General features: G+C 34.9%; 4 protein-coding genes and 1 pseudogene across 5 annotated transcripts in view; 1 reads left to right on the top strand and 4 right to left on the bottom strand.

Annotated features, from left to right (window-relative positions):
• The window catches only part of LOC104735969 (probable E3 ubiquitin-protein ligase LUL3), an 8,847-nt gene extending 7,550 nt beyond the window's left edge, over positions 1-1,297 (bottom strand). Inside the window, exons 1-2 of one of the 2 annotated variants that reach the window (XM_010455871.2) lie at positions 694-1,297; positions 19-164 (exon numbers count right to left, since the gene is read on the bottom strand). In XM_010455871.2, coding sequence (XP_010454173.1) covers positions 19-164; positions 694-1,229 — 682 coding nt within the window. In that variant the 5' untranslated portion in view covers positions 1,230-1,297. The remainder of the gene's footprint in view (positions 1-18; positions 165-693) is intronic. The other variant, XM_010455870.2, reaches the window with a different exon arrangement.
• LOC104735968 (TVP38/TMEM64 family membrane protein slr0305-like) lies at positions 1,604-4,194 on the bottom strand. The gene is made up of 9 exons (XM_010455869.1): positions 3,754-4,194; positions 3,343-3,404; positions 3,047-3,101; positions 2,815-2,913; positions 2,635-2,721; positions 2,420-2,536; positions 2,243-2,335; positions 2,128-2,158; positions 1,604-2,010 (listed from the first exon to the last, which is right to left on the bottom strand). The coding sequence occupies exons 1-9, from the start codon at positions 3,847-3,849 to the stop codon at positions 1,802-1,804; spliced, it is 849 nt and encodes a 282-aa protein (XP_010454171.1). The 5' UTR covers positions 3,850-4,194; the 3' UTR covers positions 1,604-1,801.
• Positions 4,737-7,212, bottom strand: LOC104735967 (annotated as a pseudogene).
• Positions 9,473-12,019, bottom strand: LOC104735966 (UPF0613 protein PB24D3.06c-like). Its single transcript, XM_010455868.2, has 9 exons — positions 11,576-12,019; positions 11,221-11,297; positions 11,003-11,108; positions 10,787-10,879; positions 10,634-10,699; positions 10,336-10,481; positions 10,115-10,223; positions 9,929-9,993; positions 9,473-9,777 (listed from the first exon to the last, which is right to left on the bottom strand). Exons 1-9 carry the CDS (start codon positions 11,864-11,866, stop codon positions 9,630-9,632), a joined length of 1,101 nt encoding a protein of 366 aa, XP_010454170.1. The 5' UTR covers positions 11,867-12,019; the 3' UTR covers positions 9,473-9,629.
• Positions 20,496-22,501, top strand: LOC104735965 (adenylate isopentenyltransferase 5, chloroplastic). Its single transcript, XM_010455865.1, has 2 exons — positions 20,496-20,770; positions 20,904-22,501. Exon 2 carries the CDS (start codon positions 20,921-20,923, stop codon positions 21,911-21,913), a length of 993 nt encoding a protein of 330 aa, XP_010454167.1. The 5' UTR covers positions 20,496-20,770; positions 20,904-20,920; the 3' UTR covers positions 21,914-22,501.

Raw genomic sequence — 27,113 nt, 5'->3', positions numbered from 1 at the left:
CATCCAGTGAAAAGAAGCCTAAGTCAGTTCCTGTCCCTGAAGGTTGTAGAAACTTCTGCGCAGTACCTTTTAGGAAAGGGACTTTGGTTGGTGGGTAAGCTTCTGGTATATGCGGAACGATTGTGCACTTTGATTCCTCCTTTGCAAAAAATATGACAGTGAAACTGAAAATGAGACAAGTAACACATCAATCAGACTCACTGTTGGTAATCTTCTTAATAATGTTCACAAAAGCCATAAGCTTGGTATGCAACACACAGAGTATAATAAGATTGATATGTAGCTAAACTAGCTCAATGTCGCAAACAATTACTTGACAACCGCAACTGCAATTAGCCAAATCTAGTCCCTGTTCTGGTTATAATAATCACTAAACTTGGATCAATTGAACCAAATTGATCCTAAAAGAAAATTGAAAAAAAAACCTAAATTCCAGTTACAACTTACAAGCAAGCAAGGGTTTTGAGTCACATCATGTAAAGTTTAAACCTTTTTGATCCAAATACGAGATTCATCAAGTAAAGTTTAAACCTTTATGATCCAAATATGAGATTCAGTATAAATTAGAAGTCTCATGAACCCTAATTAGCCAATCTCATCCCAATTCCGAATTCTAAAGTCAGAAACTTTCACACAAATTCCGATTGATCAAAGACCCCTGTAACTGTAAATCATCAAATTAAGAATTTATACCTGCCATCGAACACGGCATCGAAGACGAAGGAAACAAGATGATGACCAGGGTTAAGATCGTCTGGTTCGAGCTTCACCGTAGCTTTATTCACATTGACAGCATTCTTCACCTTCTTCGCGTTCTGGTGCTCCACAGAAGGCAGAGGTACCTGAACCGTAGGCGGACCGAAGTAAACCGGCCTCATCAGAGTATTCCAACCATTGTGATGGTAACCGGTGAAATACGGAGGAGCTGGTTGCGGGTAATACTGGTTTTGATAATAGTTTTGACCGTATGGTCCGTGATTAATCTGCGGCGGAGGAGGCTGAGAAGACGGTGGTTGTGGTGGAGGAGGAGCAGGAAGAGCGAGCTGTGGAGTTGAAACGAGGTTGTTGTGAGTGTAGCTGTAGTCGTTTTGAGGCGGCGGTTGTTGCGAGGGAGGATCGGCAGAGTAATAGTACGGCGGACGAGAAGGAGGAGGAGGTGGAGGAGGGTGATTGTGGTTGTGACGGTGGTGGTTGTTGTCACGTCGACGGTTGCTGAAGGAGATCCCCATAGATAGACAAGACTCAGAAGACAAGAGGGATTTGTAAGAGAAGAGAAGAAGTCAGATCAAAGATTTGTCTATGTTAGAAACTTTAGAACATGTATTAATTACCTTTTTTTTTTACTTTGCACAGTTAAATGATATCTTTACCGCTAGATTCACTGCCACTTTTGTATTAAAGAGTCAACGCGTTGTAACTTTTTTTTAATCGTACTTGACCGAAAGAGACATGACTATATTTCTTCTTCCTATTCAAACCCTTGAAAAAACAAAAATACACATATTTTAGCTTTGAATATTATTATGTTCAAAAAAAAAATTATATTTTAGATATCTGGAGCTGTAGAAAACTCAATACATACAAAAAAACAAAGAACACTACATCGCGAAACCCGTTTAATTTATTTTTTATTCATTTAATACTTAAACACCCTGTGAACTAAATAATTACATCTCAGAAGAAGAAAAAAAAAACTTTTTGAAAATAATTTTTAATCTATGTTATTTTACAAACCAAGAAAAACTATGCTTTGTAAGTTGAAGATAAAAAAGATTATTATACAAAGTATTCAGTAGCGTTTTTATTTAAGGACTATGGTTGTCTCTTGTTCCTGAGGTTGTTGAGCATCTATCTTTATTAAGAGAGGCTCGTTTAGATCCGTAGGAGCATCGTCAGTAACGGCCAGCTCCGGTGAGGCTGCAACCGCTCCGTTCATGTCTCCTCCGTGCTCTGCTAAAGCTTTTCTTAAAGCGTACTTAGCCACTTTTGTAACACAGACCATTAATATCACTGCAAATAAACAGAACAGATAAAAAGAAGAAACAATAATTAGTGGTTCTGTGCATTTAGCAGGTTGATAAAGATTCTATTGTGGTGAAGCTGAATTCTAGGAATTGTCCAACTAACCGGATATTACAAGGCTTGAAATCAAGATCGCCTGCAAAATGCAGAGCACAGATCAGAAAAGAGATTGAAACAAGAAGCTGAGAATGCACTTGTTAACTTTGTGCCAAAACATTACCCAGCGACTTAGCGAGAACTCCCTCCACTTGTGAGTCACATCAGAAAGGTCTTTTAGAGTTGTTCCAACATACACTAGGGCAAGCGTTATTGGCTGCGAATTAATAATGTGTCAAGATGTATTCTTTTGATCTTACGATTTAAACATTTTACAGAGAGGTGAAGTAGATTAGATTACCATCATCCCTAACCAAGAAGAAAGCAAGTATGGACCTAGCCGAATTGGAGTTACAGATAAGAGGTAGTTCAACATGCTGAAGGGGAGAAGCGGAGCAAGCCGGAGCAGCAAGCATATCTACATTCAATTTTTGCATATTCATAAGTAAAACACAGAGTGTCAGAACACACACAAAAAAAGAAAGGATTCAAACTTGGTAGGTTTAAAGTGCAAACCTTGAAACCAGATTTCTGAATCGCGAGCGCCACTGATTGAAACTGAGGATAATCCTTCAATTTTGCAACTACAAAAGGTTTTCCAATCTGCATAAGAGCATTTACCATGTAAGCTCCAAACAATAAGGATAGCGTCTGTCTGCATATCTTCTAACTACATAAGAACTTTGAGACACTTACTGTACGGCCTAGAAGAAATGCTGCTCCTGAGCCAAGTGTAGCACCGACTGAATCTGCCACAAAACCAATTGGCAGCCCAAAAAGGTAGCCACCACCGATCTGAATATCACAAACTTCAACCAAATAAGATTTCTCAAATTTGTAGATAAATCTGAGACTCTCGAAGTGAATAAACCCTCTCCTGGATAATAGTTATATTACACAAAAAAGAAGAAGAATCTGATGTACATACCGTGAGAACCGAGGCAGGAACAGCCAAAACTGTTAGAGGAATGTATGCAACAGCTCTGCAAACATTACCAGAGAAAGAAAAGTTCAGTACAAAGGTAAACAACTTGCGGAAAAAGGCATCCTAACTCTTATGTTCCTAAATTTCTAGAAGTTGTATGTGCATAGACTTGTTAAATCCATGGATAAACATTACTAATGAAACAGATTACTGCTGCTGTAGCTCACTGCTACAATACACGCAAGAATCTAATAAACATCAAATACCAAGAAACAAGAAGAAGAAAAAGAGTCACTTACAGGACAAAAGGTCCCCAAGGCCCTAGATCTTGTTCAACCCATAACAAAAAATCCTTCAAAAGCTGAGAAAAAAATACAAAGAAATAGTAAGTTTCGGACCATAAACTAGCTGATGATGACGAAAAATCAATAATACTCCAAAATGAGACGAGTTCAAAAAGGAAAGATGCATCCAGAGACAAATCTATTAGCTTTACTACCACATTTGCTTCTGCTAACCAATTCAGCCACACATAAACACATCTCATGCCCACAAATCATATGCAAGGGGTAAAAATAAATAAAAAAAAGCTCAATCCTTTTCATTGCTACGAAACCTCAAATGAGATGAATTGTGAGAATATTTCAGAGATGATCCAACAAAAACAAAAACCCATTTCATTAAAAACCCTAATTTAGCTAATTACGGACCTTCTCAACGGGGAGAAAATAGCAAGCTAAGACAATTGCAGCTATAAGGATAAGGAGAACCGAAATCCGAAGACCAGATCCCCACGTTAACGCCATACGACGCCTCCGGCGACTCTTACACGGCGTTCCCGGGATTGAATCTATTTGACAAGCAGCCAGCTATTATTGAGAGAATTACGACAAAAAGCAAAGAATATTTCAGAAATCCTCCTCCTTTGTGTGTGTGTGTGTGTGCTTGGCTTGGCTTGGCTTGGAGATGATCTAATCTCAGAAACGGAAAAGGGCAAGACTTTGAGGATTTTAATTGGGAGGGGAGGTTTCGTGATAGGGATGATGGGATTTGGATTCAATTCAATTGTTGCTGATTTGGTTTGGAGGAGAGTTCCATGTTTAGCGTGAGAGAGATGGCAATTATCAGAACTGTGTGACTGGTTACATTAAACCGCGTGGCCCGTACCGACTCTTTAATTCGATTTCAATTATACTACTACTATCTTTTTAATATCTAAACAAATTTATATTTAAAATTAAATAGAATCAAATTTTTACTCCCTTCTCTAATTTAGATAACCAATTTTTTTTTGTTAATTCACAAAAAGGTATTATGCCATATGTATAATAAATTAGTGACCGCGTATATGCCGTTTGGTTTGCTCGTTTTATGATTGTATATTATATAAATTAAGTTAAATTACATTAGAAAAGAAGATCTTTGACCAAAAGATAAAACAATGAAAAAAAAACAATGACATTAAGTATTTAAGTGACACGATGCCACGAGATGCATATTTCATTTTAATTATTCAAAATGACTCCTTCATTAATTACAAAAGATGGTCAATCATTTATTTATAGTATTTGTATAAAATATGATAAATATACACATTAAAAAAGATGTGATTTAGAAATTTTTATTCCAATGACGAATTCTTTTCAAAAGAACAGAAAAAAAAAAAACAGCAATGTAACTATTTTTGACCAAATAAAAACACGGGTGTAATCGGATGATTACTGAATTTTCAGCTGTGACTAAAATTACCAAATCTTATATAGCTAACAACATCATACAGTAAATCAAGTAATCAACAAAGTCTCTACACAAGACAAATAAAAGAATCTCTCCCAAGTCCCTAAAACCTGAGCTTTCTCTAGTCTCTACTCTGCTCTTTTATCTTACACAAACTGCATTTAACAAGACATGAACAAGCATGAGATCCACAAAGTACTGATGCCCAATCTCGCCGTCTCTCCACCGCATCTTGGCCGGAGCTTTCCCGTAGTGAACCCCGTCGTTACACCGGTTATCAAAATGCCAAGGATACGTCATATCGAAGTTATCAATCACACCCGAGACCAAACCTAGTTCCTTCATTTTCTCCAAAAACACACCATTGTACACTTCCATCTTGCTCGGGTTAAACGCTAGCGTCCTCGCGTAACCGCCCGTCGCAATAGTGTTCCTAAAAACCACTTCCGGCGGGCGGAATCCTCGAGCTATCACCGAGTCAAAAACGTTTCTCCAGAACGCAGCCGCGGTTTTAGTTCCTTTTGTGAACGCTCTAAGGTTAGACCAATGAACACCGTCGTGTAGACCCGAGTTAACGATCATCACGTCCGGTACACCTGTCTCTTCGACGAAATAGCTTTTAAGCAACTCTCTAAAGGCCTCATCTTTAAGTGAATCAAGACCTTGATAGTTTTGAGTCTCGTTCCAATGTCCATTAAAAACACTCGTGATCCTAACTGTTTCTGACGAGTTCTTTGGATTCGAGAACTTCAAATCAAACCTCCTCGGCACAACACCAATCTCCGGATGACCCAATACAAAGTTCAACAAGTTCCTAATCGAATCAACATGGTTCGAGTCACCCCAAAAGAAGATCCATTTGTTCTTCAAACAGTCCCAAGCCGAATCATCTGAGAAGAGCTTAAACGAACAATGGCTAGAGTAAACCCAACCATTGCTCTCTAACTCAGCTAAAGCTCCATAGCACCATGGTTCACGGCAAGGGAAACCATCCGGTAAGCAACGGTAACGTCCGTCGTTGCTGATTTCGCATTCCTTGTTCTTACCAAGCCTAACCCACCGACCAGACCAAACGTCTCTGTCGAAATCAGACCGAACACATCTACGAAGCTCCGGAAAAACAACGTCGGGTTTCTTGACAAACCGTAATCTGAAACTACGTAGCTGTCTGTCGAAAGCGAAACGCGAAGGGCTATGTTTAAGACCATGGAAGCGACGAAAGAGCAAAACAACAGTGAGATTGTAAACTCCGGCGAAATCAGGATGAACCTGAAGAAACAAAGAGTAAGTTCCGTTTCCTAAGTCTTTAACCGGCGGTCTAGATTTCCAATTTTCGCCGGAGAGATCAGTCTCGAAGTAATCTCCACCGATACAAACTCGTTTCCCAGAATCGTCTAAAGATTGAAACTTGAATTCGTGAATCTTACCAGCCGTTAACTCTACTGAACCCTTCCCGTCGATTCCCGGAACTGAAATCTCAACGGTCTTTGCTTCTCTGCACTTCTCTCCTCCAGGAGGAGCTAACCAGTTTCTTAAAACATTCGCCGTAAAGTTCTGCTCTTGCTCGACAGAGATCCAAGAAAGCTTCTTCACCCGGGTCGGATCCAGATCCAGAGAAGGAGGAGAAGTGAGCCGCCGCATGATTTTTCTCCATTAAATGTGTATAGTAGCCAATGCCACCGAAGCAGATATTAATTTGATAAGGGGAATTTGGAGTAATTCTAAGACCGCCAAGTTAGTAAGATACTACGACTTTTCATTGTCAAGAAAATGCTTTTCTTTCTCCTTAAGCCAAAGAAGCAAAAATATCAGACGGTTTGATTGTTGGAGGCAAAACTTAAACCACTTCTCTTTTCGCTAAGATCCGGCTTACGAAATGATAAATGTGATTGTTGCAAATATGATTTTATAGTTGATACAATCATATCGAGGCTTGAATGGTTGGTCAGTATGCTCTGGATCAAACTAAAATCGAATCAGTCTGTTATTTTTCTACCATTCACACAATTGTTCGATATATACTCTATACCAATTCCGTATTAACTTCAGATCAACTTTAAACCAATAAAACAGTTGTTAATATGCATAGAACAGTAACTCCATACTAAAATATAACTATTTATTTGTATGCTTTCAAAATATTACATAATATTACATACTATATTACAGATCCAGAGAGTTGAGTCTCCATGATTTTTCGATGAAGGTTTTGAGTGTACAACCGTCAATGGTCCATACGATAACCATTAGGAAGAAGACGAGTGATGTTAGAGCGCTTAATCTCCATTGATGAAGATGATAACTCAGTGATGGATACGGAATCACTACTTTCTCTGGCATCTGAAGAACTCTTGACGACAATAGGAAAGAAATCAAATTTGACGACACGGCGAGTTCCAAGGTTGGATTTTTAAGGAAAAAACATACTCAGCTACAGGAAGTATTGTTTAGTAGATGGCCACATCCCAACTTAAAAAATGTATTGCCAACTACACTAAATATTAAAAAATGTATTGTTAACTACACTAAATATATGTATTGCATGATGACATATATCAATTATGATGATATGTACTCAACATTACAACATTTTATTTCGGTACACCGTTCATTAAAATCTGATGTTGACCAGTATTGAATGGCGTTGACCGATATTGACTAATAAAAATATGCATTTTTTTTTGTTTTTAATATTAGAAACGAAAAAAAAGATTTAGTTGAATTATTTAGGAATCATTTATAGTGTTTTATAATGTAAAACATATATGGATCCAAAATAAAGATATATTCTATATAATTCCATTAATTTAGTCTTATAATAGTTATCTTTTTCAATTTCAAAACTTAACTAAAATTGAAATAAAAATCATTCATAAGATATTAAAACTTAAATTCAAACCAGATAATCTTGTTATAATAAATCAAATAAGAAAACTATTTATTTTAACTTTATTAATTTAAAAACATCAACTTCTTACTTAATTTATCTAAATATAAAATTAATATTATTTAATATTCTCAACCACAAAAATATATCTACAACAAAAATACTTAGAACCAAACCCAATACATATCAAAATTATTAGAATTATTGAAAAATGTTATATACTCATGGTAAAAAGAAAAAATTTAATATCTGAAAAAATTATTAATGATTTTTCATTTCAATTTTATTAATTTTTGCAATATAAAAATATATCATATATCTGTTAATTCATCCAGTCTTATAATAGTTAGTTTCTTTTTCTATTGTAATTAAAAACATCAACTTACTATTTGATTTATTTAAATACAATGTTTTTGTTATTTAATAAAAGAAATCTATTTGATTGTAAACAACAAAAACACACAATATTTATTTTTAATATATAGAAGATCCAAAAAATTGAGTTTGCAAAACAATATATTTGACTGTAGAAAATATTCATATATATATATGAATTTAAAATAATTATTAATAATTTTTATTTAACTATTAGTTTAGATTCAAAATTAAAATTACTAATTATAAGAATGAATACATTAAAGATGTAAACATTATTTTTTTGGTTTCTAATATTAAAAACAAAAAAAATTACATATTTTTATTAATCAACATCGGTCAACGTCGGTCAATACTGATCAACACCGAATTCTGATGAACGGTGTACCAAAATAAAAAAGTTGCGATGTTGACTACATGTCATCATATAGTTGGTATATGTGACTATGCAATACATATATTTCGTGTAGTTGGCAATACATTTTTAAAGTTGGGATATGTGACTATATATCGAACAATACTTTATGTAGCTGAGTATTTTTTTCCGATTTTTAATGTTGTTCTCAATTTTGAATAACTCGAGAAAGGAAAAAGCGTAATTACAGAGTTGGTGAAGAATTTTAGAGATTGGTCGGCAGGAGAGAAATCTGTGGAGTGCGGAAGAGTAAGGATATGACAATTATAGTCACAGACGATTATACCCTCGTGAATAAGCGGAAACTACCATTAGCTCCGAACCGGTGTGATCGCGCCGTCAACCAAGGAAGCGTGTGTTTAGAAGTCGCGTCGGCGTGACGTCTGGTTAAACATGAATCGGTCGTGTAGTGTACGGTGGGATTTTAGAGACAATGTTGGCGTCACGTGTCTTTTTGTTTTCTCATTGTCGCACCGCCGCTTAAAAAAATATCTTTTGCCGGGATAATATATTTCATAACTGATGACAAAAAAAGAAAACAGATATTGAGATAAAAGAGAATGGTTAGGTGTGAGATTATAACTTTATAATTCACAGTTCAGTTTTGTTTGGCTGCTAATAATGATCCATCTTAATCCTTTTGGTTAACTGAAAAGTCAACAATTTTTGGTAAACAAAAAAATCTATCTTTTAGTTAGGAAGATATTGGTATAAGTATGATGTTGATTGTTTTAGGTGAAAACAGTTATCTCTACAATAATGGAAATTTCTATTATTAACCTAGCCTTTGACTTGACTTGACACAACTCAACGTCTATTATTGTTGGTGAAGTTTGGTGATAGTTTCTTGGGAGATGTTCTATCATTTTACCTTCTACCTTTGGTTGCTTACCGATTCAGATTTTTCATGTTTATGAAGCATCTCTGTTCAAACTGAACTTATGGACTCAGCAAGACAAGGCATATTGAAGATTATATAACAAGAAAACAATTTTTTTGGTTAACGACAAAACAAAGCAACAAAAGAAATTGATGGTTCTATAACACAAGGAAAACAAAAATTTACTTTTCAAGGGGTAATGATTATGAATCAGGCAAGAAGTGAATTAATTCATGAGATTCAGATTTGAATTTGAGTTTTCATCCACATACTCTATATGGAAAAAGCAGATTTAGCTCCACGGATCATCCCAACCACTGGGTCCTTCCCTTTTGACAAAACCCATAATGGCTTGAACAGCTTCATGAACTCTATTGGAGAGAGAATGATTCCCATGCTCTATCTCCACTTTCTCTGCTCCACCCATTGCTTTACTTAATCTGTAATCACACAGAGATCTAATCATTCATTTCTCTATCATTGGGTTTGTTCATGTGCAATCATTCGTATATCATTTTGATCCAAAGTTTGCATCTATAGTTCTCCATCTATACCTATATTCTTATTGTTACTTTAGTCTAATGGCCTCACCTATTAACCAATGCCTTTTTGTCGACATATTCCGGTACATACTCATCACCCATGGAGAAAATCACCTGTATAGAAGAACCAGGACATAGATGATAGAAGAAGCTAATCAGTGCCCAATTAGCCACCACAAGAAAAAATTATGTTCATCGGGACTGGAAATGCTTGAGATGGTTCCTTTTGTTTTACCTGACAAGGTGTGTTAGCCATATGCCCAAGTCTAGTTTTCAACTGATCATCACTAAGGTCAGAACTAAACATATCGTCATCCCCCATGTAAGCGCAGAGGGAGTGATATCTGCAGGACGCAAGCAAAATATAATTTTTTTTTTGTATCTAGACATGTTTAAACACACAGTACTTCCATTTTAAAGGCTGCGACTATGGTACAAAGACGTCTAGAGATTTACCTATACGCAGAGATTGGAGCACAAGGATCAGCTTCTCTAGGCATTAGCTCCTCCCCTTTACCTTCTTCTATCATGTTTGCAGCCAAGTCTATCATAGTTGGTGTTTCAGGAAGCGTTGCTTTGTACTCTCTATCACTGACCGGTGCCTACATAATTATTGCAATAACCAGTATGAGCTAAAGTCGAAACATACGATACAGCACACAACACAAGACCCAACTTCAAGGCCTTTCACATAAGAGAATGAGTAGCTTTAAGAGAATAACAAAATGTATAAGTCAGAATCTAGAATTAGCACCTGCAAAATTGCAGCTCGGACAGCTCGGGAGCATGCAGCATTTGTTCCCATATAATAAACAATATCCTGTTTCAAAGTGTGAGACGAAAGAGTTTATGTCATAACTTTCTTACAGAACCATGAGGAAAACTGTTTGGGAGCATAACCAATCACCTGGCAGCCAGTGCTATGACCAAGCAGAACAACACCCTCAGAGTTCTCTTTGTTGATGAGATAGTTTATTAGCTGGTCTATCTCTTGAGCATCCTTCATCAAAAGGAACAAGAATAAATTGTTAAGTAAATTGCTGAATGGAGAAATTCTTAGCTTTTCGCTAGAGACTAACAATATAACAAGGCAAGAAGAAATCCAAATCAAGTAAATCATTACTTGTTTCAAGCTGGAAGTGCCAAATCCAGAATACGAAGACGACATCAGTAGTTGAACAAGTGACCATTTCTCTTTATCCAAAGCAATTGCAAGAGGTTCCAAGTAACTGAAACGGCCAATTTTTATGAAAGTTCTAATCAATTAATATACATGAAATTTTCATAGGCAAATTCATGCCAAAAGATAAAGATTAAGATCAAAAGGGAGAAGCCACATACTCAGTAGCTAAAAGTCCATCGGTTAATCCACCGATAAATACCACTTGTTGTTTATACTCCCCGGTCTTAAAAGCCACCTAGAGATACACATGAAACAGACAAGCAAAGCTGTTGTTACCTCCAGAATCTAACCTAGAAGAATTCAGAAAGGTTAACTTGGATGATCACTGCTGCTATATAAACTAGTCAACTCAATTGATGCAAAACATGAATTCAGAGTCTCTCACATGGGCTTGGAAACGTTAACCTTAAGCAACCCAATAAAAGGAGCCAAAAAGGTTTCTCCTTTTGGTTTGATGTAACTCAAAAGCAAACCCAAAATCTAAACAAATCGAAATTGGAGAAGGAAGAGAACCTGAATAGATTTGGGACCGTATTTGAACAAAACTCCACGAAATTGATTCTTCCCTTTGATTGGTCCACCGTAATCTCCGCTTCCGCTTCCGCTTCCACCTCCAGCCATGGAAGAGCTTTTTGATAGCTTCGCGGTGCCGGATTTGTCACCACGGCCACGAACGATTCCGGAGAACCAGGACGTTGTCGTGGAGGGTGAAGAAACTGTCGCCGTAGAAGACGATGATCCCGATGTCGACGCTGCCGCAGTAGCAGCGGCGGCGGCGGAAGAAGAGGGAAGGGAGAGAGACATTTGTTTTGGTTTTGGCGACTGTTGTGTGTGGCGGTTTCAGATTTCGTTTGCGAGAGACAAAATGAAACTTTTAGAGAGTGAAAAGCACGCTCCGTCATGCGCGTGGCGAGAGAAAAAGTCGTTGGTATTGCATGTAACGTCTTAAACTCTTTCATGACATTATTTAGTCTACTCTCTCAAGTCTATTAGACAATTACGATGGCTCATAAGTCATAATGATAACTAATTAGATTATAATACTCTGCCAGTCTGTTGTGTGATGTGTGTATTTGAATATAATAATTATTTTAATTTGACGATTTAATAAAATATTAAAATATTAGGATCTTAAATCATTTTGAGATGTAATGAATCCTTTTGTAGAGCCCAATAAGATAAACAAACTAGGCCCATCTACTGACATGATTTTTTCGACTAGTGTGACTTTTTTTTTTATGTAATCGACTAATCGTTATGATTAGTTTAAAATTTTGGATTACTGTATAAAATTATATAGTTCACCGGAGAATCCATCCGACAAAAGAGAGTGTATTCAACTTGACATTTTAAGTGATTAGTTAAAATTTACAAATCCTATGTTATTCATTATGGATTTTAAAAAGTCCATTACAATCCACTGTTATTGAACTAATGATTTAAAAATCTACTTTAAAATCCATTATTATTCAAAACAGTGTGTGGATTTAGATTTTAATAAGTTTTAGAGGGGGTATTGAACTTGGTATTTTAAAAGATTTTAGAGTACTCTTAAAATCACTTGTTATTCAATTGATGATTTTTAAGAATCTTTTAAATCCTATGTTATTCAACTTGGATTTATGTAAATTTATTCTAAGAGATTTTGTTTTGTTTTTTTAGTTGAAAATGCTCCCCCTCAAAAGCATATCTTTTGTGGTAGAATTTTTCAGGAATTTATAAGAAAAAACTGTATTTCTTGAAAAATCAAAATTGAAATAGAAACAGTTTCACCTTATCACGTCCTCTTCCCCACTCCTCGGACGTTACGGATGATTGATTCAGCAAGAGTAAAACTGAGAATAAACCAAAAAAACAGAGTTTTGCTTTGATTTTTTTTCTTTTTTTTTTGGATAGGAAAGGGTTAATTATACGTAACACATAAACCAAAATTATTCTCTTTTTCCTCTAAAAAAAAGAGAAAAAATGGAGGGGAGGTTATTGACGGTGTTGGTCTGCCTCGTCTCTACGGTGGCGATTGTGAAAGCTAGCGATCCTTACTTCTTCTATACATGGAACGTGACATACGGAACTACCTTACCTCTCGGTGTTCCTCAAAAGGTGATTCTCATCAACGGTCAATTCCCTAGTCCTAACCTTAACTCAACCTCTAACAACAACGTTGTCATCAATGTCTTCAACAACCTCGACGAGCCTTTCGTCTTGACCACATTCTTTATCTATCTTCTGATAATCTATTAAAAGGTTTGTTATTACAGGTATTTATAGGCCGGACTCTAGATGCAGAGACTTCAACATTCTTTTAATATGTCTACATTTTGTTTGACGCATTTTAACGAGTATTTATGATGGATTGTGGATGCAGGAGCGGGATTCAGCACAGGAAGAACAGCTGGCAAGATGGTGTGGCTGGGACTTCATGCCTCATCCCAGCAGGACAGAACTTTACCTACCATTTCCAACCTAAGGACCAGATCGGGTCCTACTTCTATTACCCGACTACTTCTCTCCACCGCTTTGCTGGTGGTTTTGGTGGTCTTCGCATCTCCTTATTCTCGTTCCTTATGTTGATCCCGAGGATGAATACACTGTCCTTTTCTTTGCAAGTTACAACAAATCGTATCCACATTAAACTCTTGTCACCTCAAAGACAATACACAATACTGCACAACAACCAACACACATGTAAACCAATCTCCTAAGCTTACTTCTCATCAATCTAATCCCTTGTTAATCCAGAAAAATAAAAACATGGAACATAAGATTGTTTTGGTAGGCTATGTTGTCCATGTGATGATCATGATGGGATGGGTGTGTTTCTTTGCTATTATCATCGCTAATGCTATTGTGATTGGACGGCGTATTACCGTAGATATTGTCGTTGAAGTTGTTGTTGTGATGGTGATGATTGTGGTTGTTGTGTATGTAGTCGTTGAAGACAAACGTGAATTGCTCGTCGTTAAACCTGTCAAAGTGGTGGTTTCCGACGCTGGAGGCAGGTGGTGCAAGGTAAGCGATGATGAATTCACTTTGTGACGGTCAGTCTCATGACAAATCGATGAGAAGTCGAGAGCATCCATCATCGTCATCTAAGTTCTAAATGCATTTTTTTTTTGTTATAAAGTACCCTAAAATCTCCCAAAATCTAATAATAAAATCTCACCAAATCACAAAGTGTTTTTAGAAAAATATATAAAAACTCTAACAAATAACCAGAAATCTTCTAAAAGCCAATCAAATCTTGTAAAAACCTAAAATATTCAAATCCCACCAAATCCCTTAAAATACAAGTTCAATATCCCTCTTAGGGATTATGGAGAATTTAAGAGGATTTTATTTAGTTAGAAATACAGAAATCTAAATCTCATGGTTTTAGGTGGGATTTAAAAGAATTTTAACATAAATCATATCAACTTTCCAAAAATCTATCAAAATTCCAAATTTCTTTAAATCCCATAAAATCTTCTTAAATAATGGTTTCAATACATCCCAAAATGTATGATTCAGATTTCACTATATATGGTTTGTGAACAGAAATTTCCCATCATGACAACGATTTTCTTAATCTAAGCATTAGTGGACTGACTATTAGTTTTTTTTGTTTTTTTTAATTAATCTTATAGACTTTATAGCTATTAGTTATTGCAATATAAAATTTATTATTGTCTCGTAGTAACAATGATTGACGTTTGACAATGATAAATTTATGAGTTAGCTATTTTCTAATCAAAAAAAAAAAATATATATATATATATATATAGTCGAGAACATTCATATTCAAATATGAATATATATATATATATATAGTCGAGAACATTAGTCGAGAATATATATATATTCAAATATGAATGTTGGATGTGACACTTCATAAGATATATAACACCATCTTTAGTCGAGAACGACCCAATGTTATTCAGAAAATAAAAAAAAAGATATTTTTATTACATATTTTTATTTTTTATTTATTTTTAAAAATGTGTGCCAATAAATGAATGACACATGTCGAGAAGCGTTTCTCAAACCATTCTCAAAATTCTCCAGCAAGAAACGTTATTCTTTCTTTACTTTCTCTCTCATCTTTTTATTATTTTTTAATAAGAGTAACGATAGGAGCAACCTCCACTACAAATGCCTTAAAATCATCTCTTACCCATTTTCATTTTCATCTCTAAATTAGAGTTTTTGAGTCAATTTTACTCCAACTCATCTGCATTTTTTCTCTACATTTGAAAACTTCCATTTTTATATTACACTATAATTTGAAAATCTTCATTTTTAACTCTAAAATAAAAATAAAATGGAGAAATACATAGGAATGCTCTAACCTAGTATATTTTGTAATGTAAAATACAAATCACAATTAATAGATTTGTGATAAATAATTTTAAGAAACAAAAAGGTAATGAAATGGAAATACTGCAGCACTATGCTACGAATTATTTCTGCCAACATAGATATTAATCATGAAAAATGCAGAAAATGGGATATTTTTAGTTTTTTACCATTTAAAGATTCTATGACTAAGACCATCTCTGGCCCATTTTTCTAATAAAAAAAAACAATATAGAGAGTAAGGAGTTTTTTCCAACTCTATTCCATTATGGAGTTAAAAATAAAAATCTCTAAATTTTAGTTTAAAATAGAAATAGAGATCTCCAAATATAGATTAGAAAAAATAAAAATTTTGATATTAGAAATGAAAATAGAGATTGATTTGAAGAAATTTAACTTCAAACTCCATTTTGGAGATTATTATGCAGATGAGCTGGATATGGTCTAAAAACACTCTTAATTTGTACATTATGCTCCAAGAAGAAAACAAAAAAAAAGGTTTTTGGACCAAAGCTATGAAACTCTCTTTAATAATTTGGACATATTCATTGAAACACGAATCGGAGTGAAGATGAATGCTACGTGCGTCCGAATCTAACTATGTACATAATGTAATTTCTTTCTAATTTATATGAACGCCCATTATCGAATACTCTATCAAATCCAAAATAATGGGTGTGGTGTAATTTATGTTTTTTTACAAAAATGAAAAAAGGTGATGAGAGAGAGAGAGTGGGTGATTCTAAGAGTGTGGTCGATCGATTAATCATTTGCAAATGAGTACACATGTAGGAAAATCCATCTTTTATGCAAATGACGACTAATCTTAATTTTAAAATTATTAACCATCTTCGTATCATTTTTTATTGTCAATTTGTCACCACTAAATATTACAGTATTGAATTTAAACGCGAGACTGAATTATATAAGTTATCTTTAATTCTTTGATTATATTCGTGTGCGGAGTCAACACTCCCAAGCTCTATCCTAAAACTATGGCTTAACTATGGATATCGTTAAGCTTGATTGCTAGGTTTGGCTAAGTTATGACTTCGATTTTACTGACAAATGTTTCGTTCCTAAAACTGGATTCTTTTCTTTCTTAAAGGTGATATTACCATTTTCCTTTTAATTAATAAATTTGTCTTTTACAAAAAGAAATCTTGCAAATCATTTTTCTTCTCCAAAGTCACAAGTCATATTAACTTTTCTGATTGATGTTTTGAAAAAAAAACGGTGAATATGTTTGGTAACCTTAATACAGTAGAACCTCTATAAATTAATACTCGGTAAATTAATAACTTTTATAAATTAATAAATTTATCTGTTTTCAAGTTGGGACTAATGTAATTTTGGACACTATTCGATAATATAATCAAATAATATTTTTAAAAAAAATCCTTTGTAAATATATGGTCCCATCAATAATATAAATTAATAATTATATAGAATTATCCAAATATATGTATATATCGACACATTAATTTTTATTCGAGTTCATTTTTGATATTTTTACTGTATAAAAATCTTTGAGTGCTATCGTCAAAATATGATAATTGTTATTTAGGAAAGTCTCTCTATAAATTAATAATTATTAATTTATCAAGAAATTAAAACCTTTATAAATTAATAGATTTTTCTGGTCCCAATATTATTAATTTATAGAGGTTTTACTGTATCTTGCTCAAGATACACGATAATATATTTTTTGGTAGAAGAAGATACATAATAATATAGTATACATGCATACTACCAAAATATTTTTGTAACAACAAATTTACAATTATCTAAACCCAAAAAAAAATTCTATTTACTTTATATATATATATATATATTCCTTTCTGTATGTACAAGAGCCCTAGCTAGANAAAAAAAAAAAAAAAAAAAAAAAAAAAAAAAAAAAAAAAAAAAAAAAAAAAAAAAAAAAAAAAAAAAAAAAAAAGCGAGGCTTCTAGTTGAGCTTCCTAAGAAATATTTTATATTTATATTTTTGTTCATTCTGTTCTCAGTCTATTACTTATTTGTCTGCTTGTATATGTATTTATTCTTATGCCTCATAGGCCCAAATGGATTCCCAAAAAATGTTATAATATATGAGAAACCCTATCTCCACTTTGGACCATGATAACATTTTTTATTTTGAAAAGGGGCACTTAATTAGATAATTTTAATCAATTTGTTGTTTTTCTATAAAACTTTGATAGTTGCAATATTACTATTGTTGAACCGAATAAAACTCGATTTTTTATTTTTAAAATAATAAAGGGTCATGGTAATTAAGTCATCGGCAGAGGCCCCAACCCTGAATCGCTACTTAAAAGATTAGGGAAAAAGAACATTCGAAGAGAATAAATAGCTATCAATGTCAAATCTATGTTTCTTTTTAACGAGTGTACGGACACTTTTTCTTACGGAAAAAATAAGTACTGTATAACCTGATTAACATGTGTAAGGTTTAAGTACTGTATAACCTGATTAACATGTGTAAGGTTTAAGTAAAAAGAATTACGATTAAAGTGTTTAATACTGAACTAAAATACTACAAAAACATAACTAGTTTCAAGTACTGCGTGAGTTGTTTTTTTTTCTGCAAAAGGTTCACTTTTTGCTTTTTGTATATAGATGACAAATCACAATAGACATTAGCAACTTATTTTTACTAGGTAATTTTTACAATACCATAACAACTTTTATGATCCCATAACAATTTCTAGTAACAACTTTTATATCCGTCTTGTTGTATCAATCGAAATAGTGATAAATTAAGCATCGAACAATTTTTTTTTTGTATTTTCTTCAGAGAAAAGCAAATTCCATTGCTCGTCGCGTTGTTGAAAATAAATAGATCCCCCCAAATTGTTGTCACCTGGTGATTGCTACTTTTTTATATGACGGATGATTAAACATAGACCCCTAACACTGAAATAAATTATAAGTAAATAAATAAAAATCATTTTAACGAAGTATCCATTAGCCATTTCTTTAGCTAAAGTTGACTATACCCATTTTGTATTTTTGGATACTTTAATCTGCAACTACACCATCATAATAATAATGAATATTAATAGTTTCATGAAAGCTATATAATATCACCCTCCATAAACAGCCCCACTTCTGTTTGGAATTATATATTTGTGTCAATTATTTTTTTTTATTTATTTTTTTTTCTTGTCAACCGATAGAAATTTATTAAAATTCTATTTCAACCTTACGTCAACCCATACTTCGACCATGCATGTCATTTTTGGAATTAACACTATGCATATATAAGATTTCATAGTGCAAAATAAGATATTCTGTATATTGAGTTATATGTATATATAACTTCTTTTTTTGTGAAAGAGTTATATATGTATGTAGTATGTACAATATTGAGTTATGCATGTATCATGAATTTGTAGACGGAACAAATAAGCATAACTATATAACTATTTCTTTTTGGCAAACTATGTAACTAGTTAATTATAAATTGGTATTGATTTTTGTTTAGTTACATTCTCTTAGACAGTTTAAAGTTAATTAATCTATTTGTGATGAATTACTAAACATTTTCATCGTAATATTTGCACACCAACCATCAACATCAATATTATATATTAACTTTGTTATATTCTCTTATAGTGGTGACCCACGTGAGGGTACTTTCTTCGATCGGAAAAAAAAAAAGAAAGAAAACAAAAAAAAACTCGACGTGGTCAATGGCCAATCAAATCTCAAAGTCTGACCTTAGAGGCTTTTGGTTGGTCTTTGAGGCCATAGAAAATGGAATATATTAATTTTAATAATAACAAGCGTGCATTTAACTATTAAATTTTTGAATTCGATAAACATTGTTACTAAAAAATTGAACGACATTATACATCATCATTTTCATCGTTAGAGGTTAACCCAATATGATATCTTAATTTATTCATTCACTAAACGTCAAATCAATATAAGTTTGTCCAATCCACTAATTTGAATTCATCATATATGATATAATCTATGTTTGTCTAATGATAAGAACTCTCGTACAAGCAAATTTTTATATGATTCTCTTTTCATAAGAATTGTAACAGATTGTTTAAGTTTTGAACTGTAGTAATCTTTTCTAGGTATATAATGTTGCGTTGGTTTTATGTTGGTGTAGAAAATATATGAAGTGAAATTGCAAACGAATCTTGTACTATTTGATTCATTTTTTTGCATGGTCACATTCAGTTTCCTAACAAAACAAACATCTTTATACGTTTAAATAACTTTTAGAATATTAAGTTTTCATTAATTTTTATTATTCTCGGCCTTTGTTAATTAAGATCAGTAAGTTTCAATCAAATCTAGTGGAATATATATTTCAATTCTGTAGAGCTTTTAGGTTTGAAAGGCTATTGATGTGATTTTTCATCATACGTTTGTACATGTTTTGGTTATACCTAAACAGTAAACACCCATACCAATGTACTATATATATATGTTTAACCATTTCAATTAATAAAAAGTTAGTGGCAATTAACAAAATGAAACGGGTCTTTGGGAATAAGCCAAATAAGAAAAAGCTAAAAACCGAAAGCCAAAAATTATAAAAGAGCTTCGAGACCTTAATTTATTCGAGTCAGAAATCGCATCATAACCAATATAGTTTTAGTTGATTCCACTAACTTTGAAATCAGATTTCTATATTTGTATGATAATAAGGTCCAATCAAACATGCTAGGGTATTTGAGATTTCTGATACAACGCATTTGTTTTTCTCAAAACTTAGAAAATGTTAACCAAAAAAAACTTCGAAAATGGTTTTGGAATTTTATATATTTTTGAAACTTGTTGCTGGTTTTCAACAAGCGCTAAATTCGTTGTCGTAGTTACTACTGAAGAAACAGTTCAGACGTCTTCAAAACAGGCACCATCAGAGTTGTTTGGGCGATAGAAACAAAATTAAATCATTAATTAGTGACAGAACCAATCACACTCAATGATTCTTTAGTGAAGCTGTAGTGATATATGTATGTATCATTTTGAGACACGTGTTATGAAGCAAGTATATGTAAATATATATATATATATATATTTAAAACAAAACGAACAGCATGTCACTGTAACATTCCAGCCACTATAAATTCTTCGAAGCCCCGATCTTTCTTCATCAACAACATATGCTCGTTGAGAGCAAATATAGTTTCAGTGTATCTCTCTCTATATCATGCATATGTAACTATCACTAATTATTCACATACACCTGATGAGCTAGAATCTGTAACTTGCCTTCTACTCACATTTATTTTCAAGATTTCCCAATTAACAAGATAAGTAGAAGATTATTGTTACATTTTTTCTTATAGAAAATTTATAACGATTGACAGAGAAGAGACAGTGCTCCGGGGAACAAGCCACTTCAAGGTTAGTAATATACGGGAACGGTGTCTCTACTTTGACCCCAAACGAATCTATTGCATGTTATTATGCCTTTGTTATATTATGCTTCTAATTAGATCTGTCTTTAAAATATTAATTATATAATTTTGTCCAGCAGGGGAAGGTTTTATAAGAATGAAGCCATGCATGAGGGCTCTAAGACAAGTGATTCATCAACCATTGTTAAACTTCCAAGGAAACATGGTCGACGGTCCGTTTTTCCGGCGAAAAGACAAGGTCGTTTTCGTCATGGGAGCCACCGGAACTGGAAAATCCCGTCTTGCAATCGACTTGGCCACTCGTTTTCCGGCGGAGATCGTGAACTCCGACAAGATCCAAGTCTACAAAGGTCTCGACATAGTCACCAACAAAGTCACTCCAGAGGAAAGCCTCGGCGTACCTCACCACCTTCTCGGCACCGTCCACGACACTTACGAAGATTTCACGGCGGAGGATTTCCAAAGGGAAGCAATCAGGGCCGTTGAGTCAATTGTCCAGAGAGACCGAGTCCCCATCATAGCCGGTGGTTCTAATTCTTACATCGAGGCTTTGGTCAACAATTGCGTTGACTTCCGGTTAAGGTACAATTGTTGTTTCTTGTGGGTTGACGTCTCTAGACCGGTTTTACACTCGTTTGTCTCGGAGCGAGTTGATAAGATGGTTGAGATGGGACTCGTCGACGAGGTTCGCCGCATATTTGATCCGTCTTCGTCGGATTATTCTGCCGGAATCCGCCGTGCCATCGGAGTTCCGGAGCTAGACGAATTTCTCCGGTCGGAGATGCGGAACTATCCGGCGGAGACGACGGAGAGACTTCTTGAAACAGCGATTGAGAAGATTAAAGAGAACACTTGTTTGCTTGCGTGCCGTCAGTTACAGAAGATTCAGAGGCTTTACAAGCAGTGGAAATGGAACATGCACCGCGTCGACGCGACAGAGGTTTTTCTCCGGCGAGGAATAGAAGCCGACGAGGCTTGGGAAAACGCTGTGGCTCGCCCGAGCGCACTCGCCGTCGATAGGTTCTTAAATTACAGCGACGACCTCCATTTGGACGGCACCGATATTCTCCTTCCCGAGATCTCCGCCGTCCCGCCGCTCCCAGCCGCCGTGGCAGCGATTTCACGGTAAAAAAAAAACGGATGGAGAATATATATATATATAACAAAAAAAAAGGGAAGTTTTAAACCACAATAAATGACACGTGGCGAGACTGGTCGGAAAGAGGATATAACCATGATAATGCCACGTGGCGAGATGGGTCGTAGCTGTCTCGAAGAAGATGATGACGTTTTCATTACAAGTATGTTACTAAAAAAAAAGTGTGTTACGGTTTAACGGAGAAGAAAAAAAAAACCAGTTTTGAGGGGAACTGAAGCGGACGCGCGGGGCGGACGCAGACAGTTGTTCCTTTGTTTTTTTTGTTTTTCTTTCGGTACAGTGTACTTTAGGGCTAGGATCGGGTCCGGAATAGTGTACGGTTTATACGGTGGATTAGGCTAGGTTTAAGACAAAAAGAGCTCGTTTGTCAACGCGGTTTTGGCTCGAAAAAAAACAAAGAATAAAGGGTTCCAACGGACTAGAAAAATGGAGTTTTGTTTGGAAACATAGACCCCACTTTTGACGGCGTGTTGCCGTCCGATGCGTGTGTGTTGGGTCCTCCAGTTGTGACGTGATGTGGTTTAAATAATTCAATCAAACGGCTCTCAAGTGATTATTTATGATTTGTGTCTCTGTCCATTTATAGTTATTTTTTTTACTTTTTTTTGGGCTGGTTTGGTTTGCTGCTAGTTAAACAATTCATGTTTCATGGATAAGCTTTTTTTAGCCTTTAAAAAAGACGAATGGAGGAATTTTAATTACGATTAATTAACACATTGGATAGAAATTACATCTGTTTATTTGTCCACAAGAAAATATTGTATCACTACTAAAAGTACTAACATAAGGATTAAGGAAGGAGAGATACTTCTGTGAGTTGATGCCCACTACCCACCGCCACACCTTCTGTCCATCTCTTACCCAAAATATGAAAAATTGCTTGCCCTTTTTTCTAACAAATTGGCATGACTTTCTTTTCTAAATCTAATCCTTACATTTTTAATTTCTAATTTTTTTTTCGTCTAAATAAAATTATATTGATTAACCAATGTTAGAGTGATACATGGTTGAGATTAGCCACGGAAGCTTGTACACAGAACTAGAATAAAAATCTACATGACTACATCCATATTTTGCTAAAACATGAGCTACATCCATATTTTGCTAAAACATGAGCTGAGCGGTTGCAGTTTCGTCTAACGAAGTCAAATTTCTTATCCTTGAACTTTGTTGCCCAATAAGCTATGTCTATGCAAATACTTCTAATAGCTACATTAATCGTTTTGCCATTGATGTTGTCAATGAGAATTCTGCAATCTCCTTCGAAAACGACCGAAGTAAAACCTCTTATCCAAACTTGTTGTATTGCTCCTAGTAATGCCTTTGTTTCCGCCTCTAGTGGTGATCTTGCAGATCCTAATTTGCTTGCTCCCCATGCTAAACTTTCCCTTGTGTGATCACGGATAATCTATCCTCCTGTAACTTATTGATTAATCTCATCAAATATTGCATCGAAGTTGCATTTAACAAATTGAAATTGTGGAGGACACCATTAAGTTGCGTCTGATGTTGTGCCATGAATAGTAGCTTGTTCTCTTTGTCTATTTGTCGCTTCTACCCAGTTCTGTACTTCAGATCTTGTCTGCACATGTATTGACATCAGGCTAGCATTGAAATTTTCAAAAACATACTTGTTTCGTGATTTCCATATTTTCCACATGAACCAGAAAGGAAGTAAAATTTGCTCAGTCGATGTCACACTATTAAGCTGAACATCCAAGAAAGCATTAAGGATGCTCTTGAGATTGGTTTGGAAATGTGTTAGTGATATAGTTGGTAAGTTAGCCAACTGCCATACCAATTTAGCATATGAGCATTCAAACAGAATGTGGTAAATTGTTTCGTCGTGTAGTCCACATCTTGAACAAATTGGATCTAAGTTCATGTCCTGTGTGTTCAGTCTAGTTTTTGTCTTTATAGCTTGAGATAACACACGCCACAGGAAGTGTTTTATTTTCGGAAGGATAGGAAGTTTCCATATCCTGTTCTTGATAATGACAGAACCATGTGGGAGGGGTGGTAATTCATGTCTATACTCTTGTTCATGTGTAGCAAACCAATACCCTGATTTAAAAGTGTATTCTCCCGATGAATGATAGTTCCAAAAGAGTTTGTCCTCACACACTTGTGATGGAATATGCATTTGTTGGAGCCTCGTTATGTCTTCGAAGGAGACATGAGCTGCAAGTAATTCATTTTTCCAGAAACGATTACAGCCATATACTTTGATGTAGTTTTGAATTGGATAATCTGCAACTTCTTCTATAACTTCAATCGGTCTAGGAGAATCAGTCGCAATAAAGTTATCTCTCCCAATTCGAATATGAGCTCCATCTCCTAGTTCCCAATAAGAGCCTTTCTTGATTAGATAAATACCCACCAGCATAGATGACCATCCATAAGATTGATATTTTTGTGATTTTGCCTCAAAAATTGAAGTGTCTTTGAAGTATCTTGCCTTTAGCAGTCTTGCTAGTATTGAGTTTGGGTTTCCTAATAATCTCCATGCTTGTTTAGCTAAAAGAGCATCATTGAATTTAGCTAGATCACGAAAACCTAATCCTCCTTCTCTTTTTGAATACTGCAGTCTTCGCCAAGCAAATCCATGGTATGCTTTTATGTTGAGAATTTTTGTCCCACTATAACTTAATTAGTAGTGTCTCAATATCATCAACAACTCCTTGAGGAAGTTTAAAGCAAGACATTGAGAAGACTGGCATTGAGAGTGCTATTGTCTTTAGAAGGATTTCTTTTCCAGCAGGAGAAAGTAGCTTAGATGTCCATCCAGAAGTTTTTTTTTTGACGGTGTCTATTATATACTCAAACATCTCTTTTTTCTTTCTCCCAAACTGTTCGGGGAGACCTAAATACTTTCCATTGCCACCATTATTTGTAATTTGAAGTACCTCTTTTAATCTGTTTTGTGTGGATCCATAAACCTTTGAACCAAAAGTAATTATTGACTTTGATGTGTTTATTTTCTGACCAGAATAGTACTCGTATACATCAAAAATCTCCTTCAATGCTTTGCAATTCCTGACATTTGCCTGACAAAAAAACAGAGAGTCGTCTACGAATTGTAAGTGTGTGATTGCAGGAACACCATTCCCAACTCGAATCCCACGAATATCACCTTCCGAGACCCTTGTTTTGATTAAATGGCTTAGGATGTCCGCACATAAGATGAATAAGTAAGGAGAAAGAGGATCTCCTTTCCGTATTCCTCTTTCTAGCATAATTGATCCAAATAGAGAGCCGTTAATCAACACTAAGTAATGGACTGTTTGAACCGTAGCCATTATCCAACTTATCCACTTGTCACAGAAGCCAAACAACTTTAAAGTTGTCTCCAAAAAACTCCATTCTACTCTGTCATAAGCTTTACTGACATCAGTTTTAACAACCATGTAGGTTTTAGATACTCTCTTTCTTACTTTTAGAGCATGCATCAGTTCATGAGCTACCAATATATTGTCTGTTATCATCCGACCAGGGATAAATGCTGCTTGGAAATCAGAAACTATCGCATCAAGATGTGTTTTTAGTCTAGCAACAAATTTTTTTTGAAATGATCTTATATAATACATTGCATAAGGCTATTGGTCTGAAATCCGCAAGTGTATTTGGATTGTTGATCTTTGGGATCATACATATATTGGTGTGATTAATTCCTGGACGCATCATTGATGTTTCGAAGAAAAATTTTACTTCACGAACCACATCTGGTCCAACAATGTCCCAGCATTCTTTGTAGAATCTTGCAGTTAATCCATCAGGACCTGGAGCTCTTTCATCACCAATTAGACATAAGGCATTGTAAATCTCCTTGTCTATGAAGTCTCGGATTAGTTCGTCATTGATTGAAGAACTAACTGTTGGTCTGAAATCAGCAAAATCAATCGGTGATACAGGGATCCCGGAAGTTTTGTAGACTGTTAGAAAATATTGTTCTGCAACCTTACCAATCTTTGTCTCCCCTCGATGCAGTGTACCTAGTTCATCCTTTATACTGGCAATATAGTTCTTGGCATATCGAGTCTTTGCATATGCTTGAAAGTAGCTGGTGTTACGATCTCCATGTACCATCCATTGTGATCTGCTCTTTTGTTGCCAGCATACCTCTTCATCATGGTATGCTTGTTCCAGTAGATTATGTAATTGTGGGATTCTTTGTCGACCTACTCTGTGAAAACTTGACATACATTTATTGATTTGAAATTGTAAATCATCAATGCGTTGAGAGAGTTCATGTTCTTGCGGTGTTTAAACCATGATAATGCTTGACGATAATTGCGAATTTGATCTGTTATCAAATAGTTATTTTCATTTCTCTGTGTGACTGACCATCCTTGTATAACAGTCTCTGAATCCTGGATGATGGATTAATCTCTTATCAAACCGGAATGATTTTTTAACAATGTGTTCAACAACACTAATGTTAATTAATACTGGTTTGTGGTATGATCCAGTGTATTCAAGAAACTGAGTCTCTGAGATTGGAAACATAGTACACCATGTCTTGTTAATAAAGACTGTCTAGGCAACATCTCACTGTGTGTCTATGACGTTCTCCCACCCAAGAGAACCGATCTCCTCTTGATCTCATGTCTTTGATGTCACAGACTGAAACCGTATGATGGAAGTTTCGAAAACTCCATTCATCCCTCATAGGTCCTCCCATCTTCTCCGAGTTAGACAAAATTTCATTGAAGTCTCCAAGGAGCATCCATCGACCTATTCTATTTGTGCCTATATGTTTAAGTCTTTCCCATAATATGTGTCTTAAACTTTGATTTGGGTGACCATAAACACAAGACAAATAGAAACACACATCATAATATTTAAGTTTTACATCGATCACTCGATTATCCTTACAAATCTTGGATATCGAAACAGCATTCGTCCATAATAACGTTAAACCTCCACTTCTACCTTGTGGAGGTTGCGTGATAACGTTAGGGAATCCTAAGAAAGTAGCCAAATCCTTTACAACAGCACACATATTTAAAGTTTCAATTAAAAACAGAACATCACACTTAGTTATTTTACATAAGCGAGCTAATCTCAAACGAGTCAGCGGTGTTCCAACACCCTGACAATTCCAGAAAGCGACTCTCATGGTGGTTTTGGGGGTACTGGGCCCCCCGTGCCTCCGTAGGTTGGTGTGTTG

The sequence above is a fragment of the Camelina sativa genome, chromosome 13 (assembly GCF_000633955.1).
Source record: "Camelina sativa cultivar DH55 chromosome 13, Cs, whole genome shotgun sequence".
Lineage (NCBI taxonomy): Eukaryota > Viridiplantae > Streptophyta > Magnoliopsida > Brassicales > Brassicaceae > Camelina > Camelina sativa.
This window is presented reverse-complemented; position numbering and strand designations above follow the sequence as displayed.

What these genes read in the sequence shown, in the direction of transcription:
- LOC104735968 (XM_010455869.1), bottom strand. Translation starts at nt 3,849, where the DNA reads ATGGCGTTAACGTGGGGATCTGGTCTTCGGATTTCGGTTCTCCTTATC. An exon ending in TTCCTGCCTCGGTTCTCACG is followed by an intron (nt 2,914 to 3,046) that starts GTATGTACATCA and finishes TGTGATATTCAG; the next exon opens with ATCGGTGGTGGCTACCTTTT. An exon ending in TTCAGAAATCTGGTTTCAAG is followed by an intron (nt 2,537 to 2,634) that starts GTTTGCACTTTA and finishes AATTGAATGTAG; the next exon opens with ATATGCTTGCTGCTCCGGCT.
- LOC104735966 (XM_010455868.2), bottom strand. Translation starts at nt 11,866, where the DNA reads ATGTCTCTCTCCCTTCCCTCTTCTTCCGCCGCCGCCGCTGCTACTGCG. An exon ending in GCACTTCCAGCTTGAAACAA is followed by an intron (nt 10,880 to 11,002) that starts GTAATGATTTAC and finishes CTTTTGATGAAG; the next exon opens with GATGCTCAAGAGATAGACCA. An exon ending in TCCGAGCTGCAATTTTGCAG is followed by an intron (nt 10,482 to 10,633) that starts GTGCTAATTCTA and finishes ATAATTATGTAG; the next exon opens with GCACCGGTCAGTGATAGAGA.
- LOC104735965 (XM_010455865.1), top strand. Translation starts at nt 20,921, where the DNA reads ATGAAGCCATGCATGAGGGCTCTAAGACAAGTGATTCATCAACCATTG.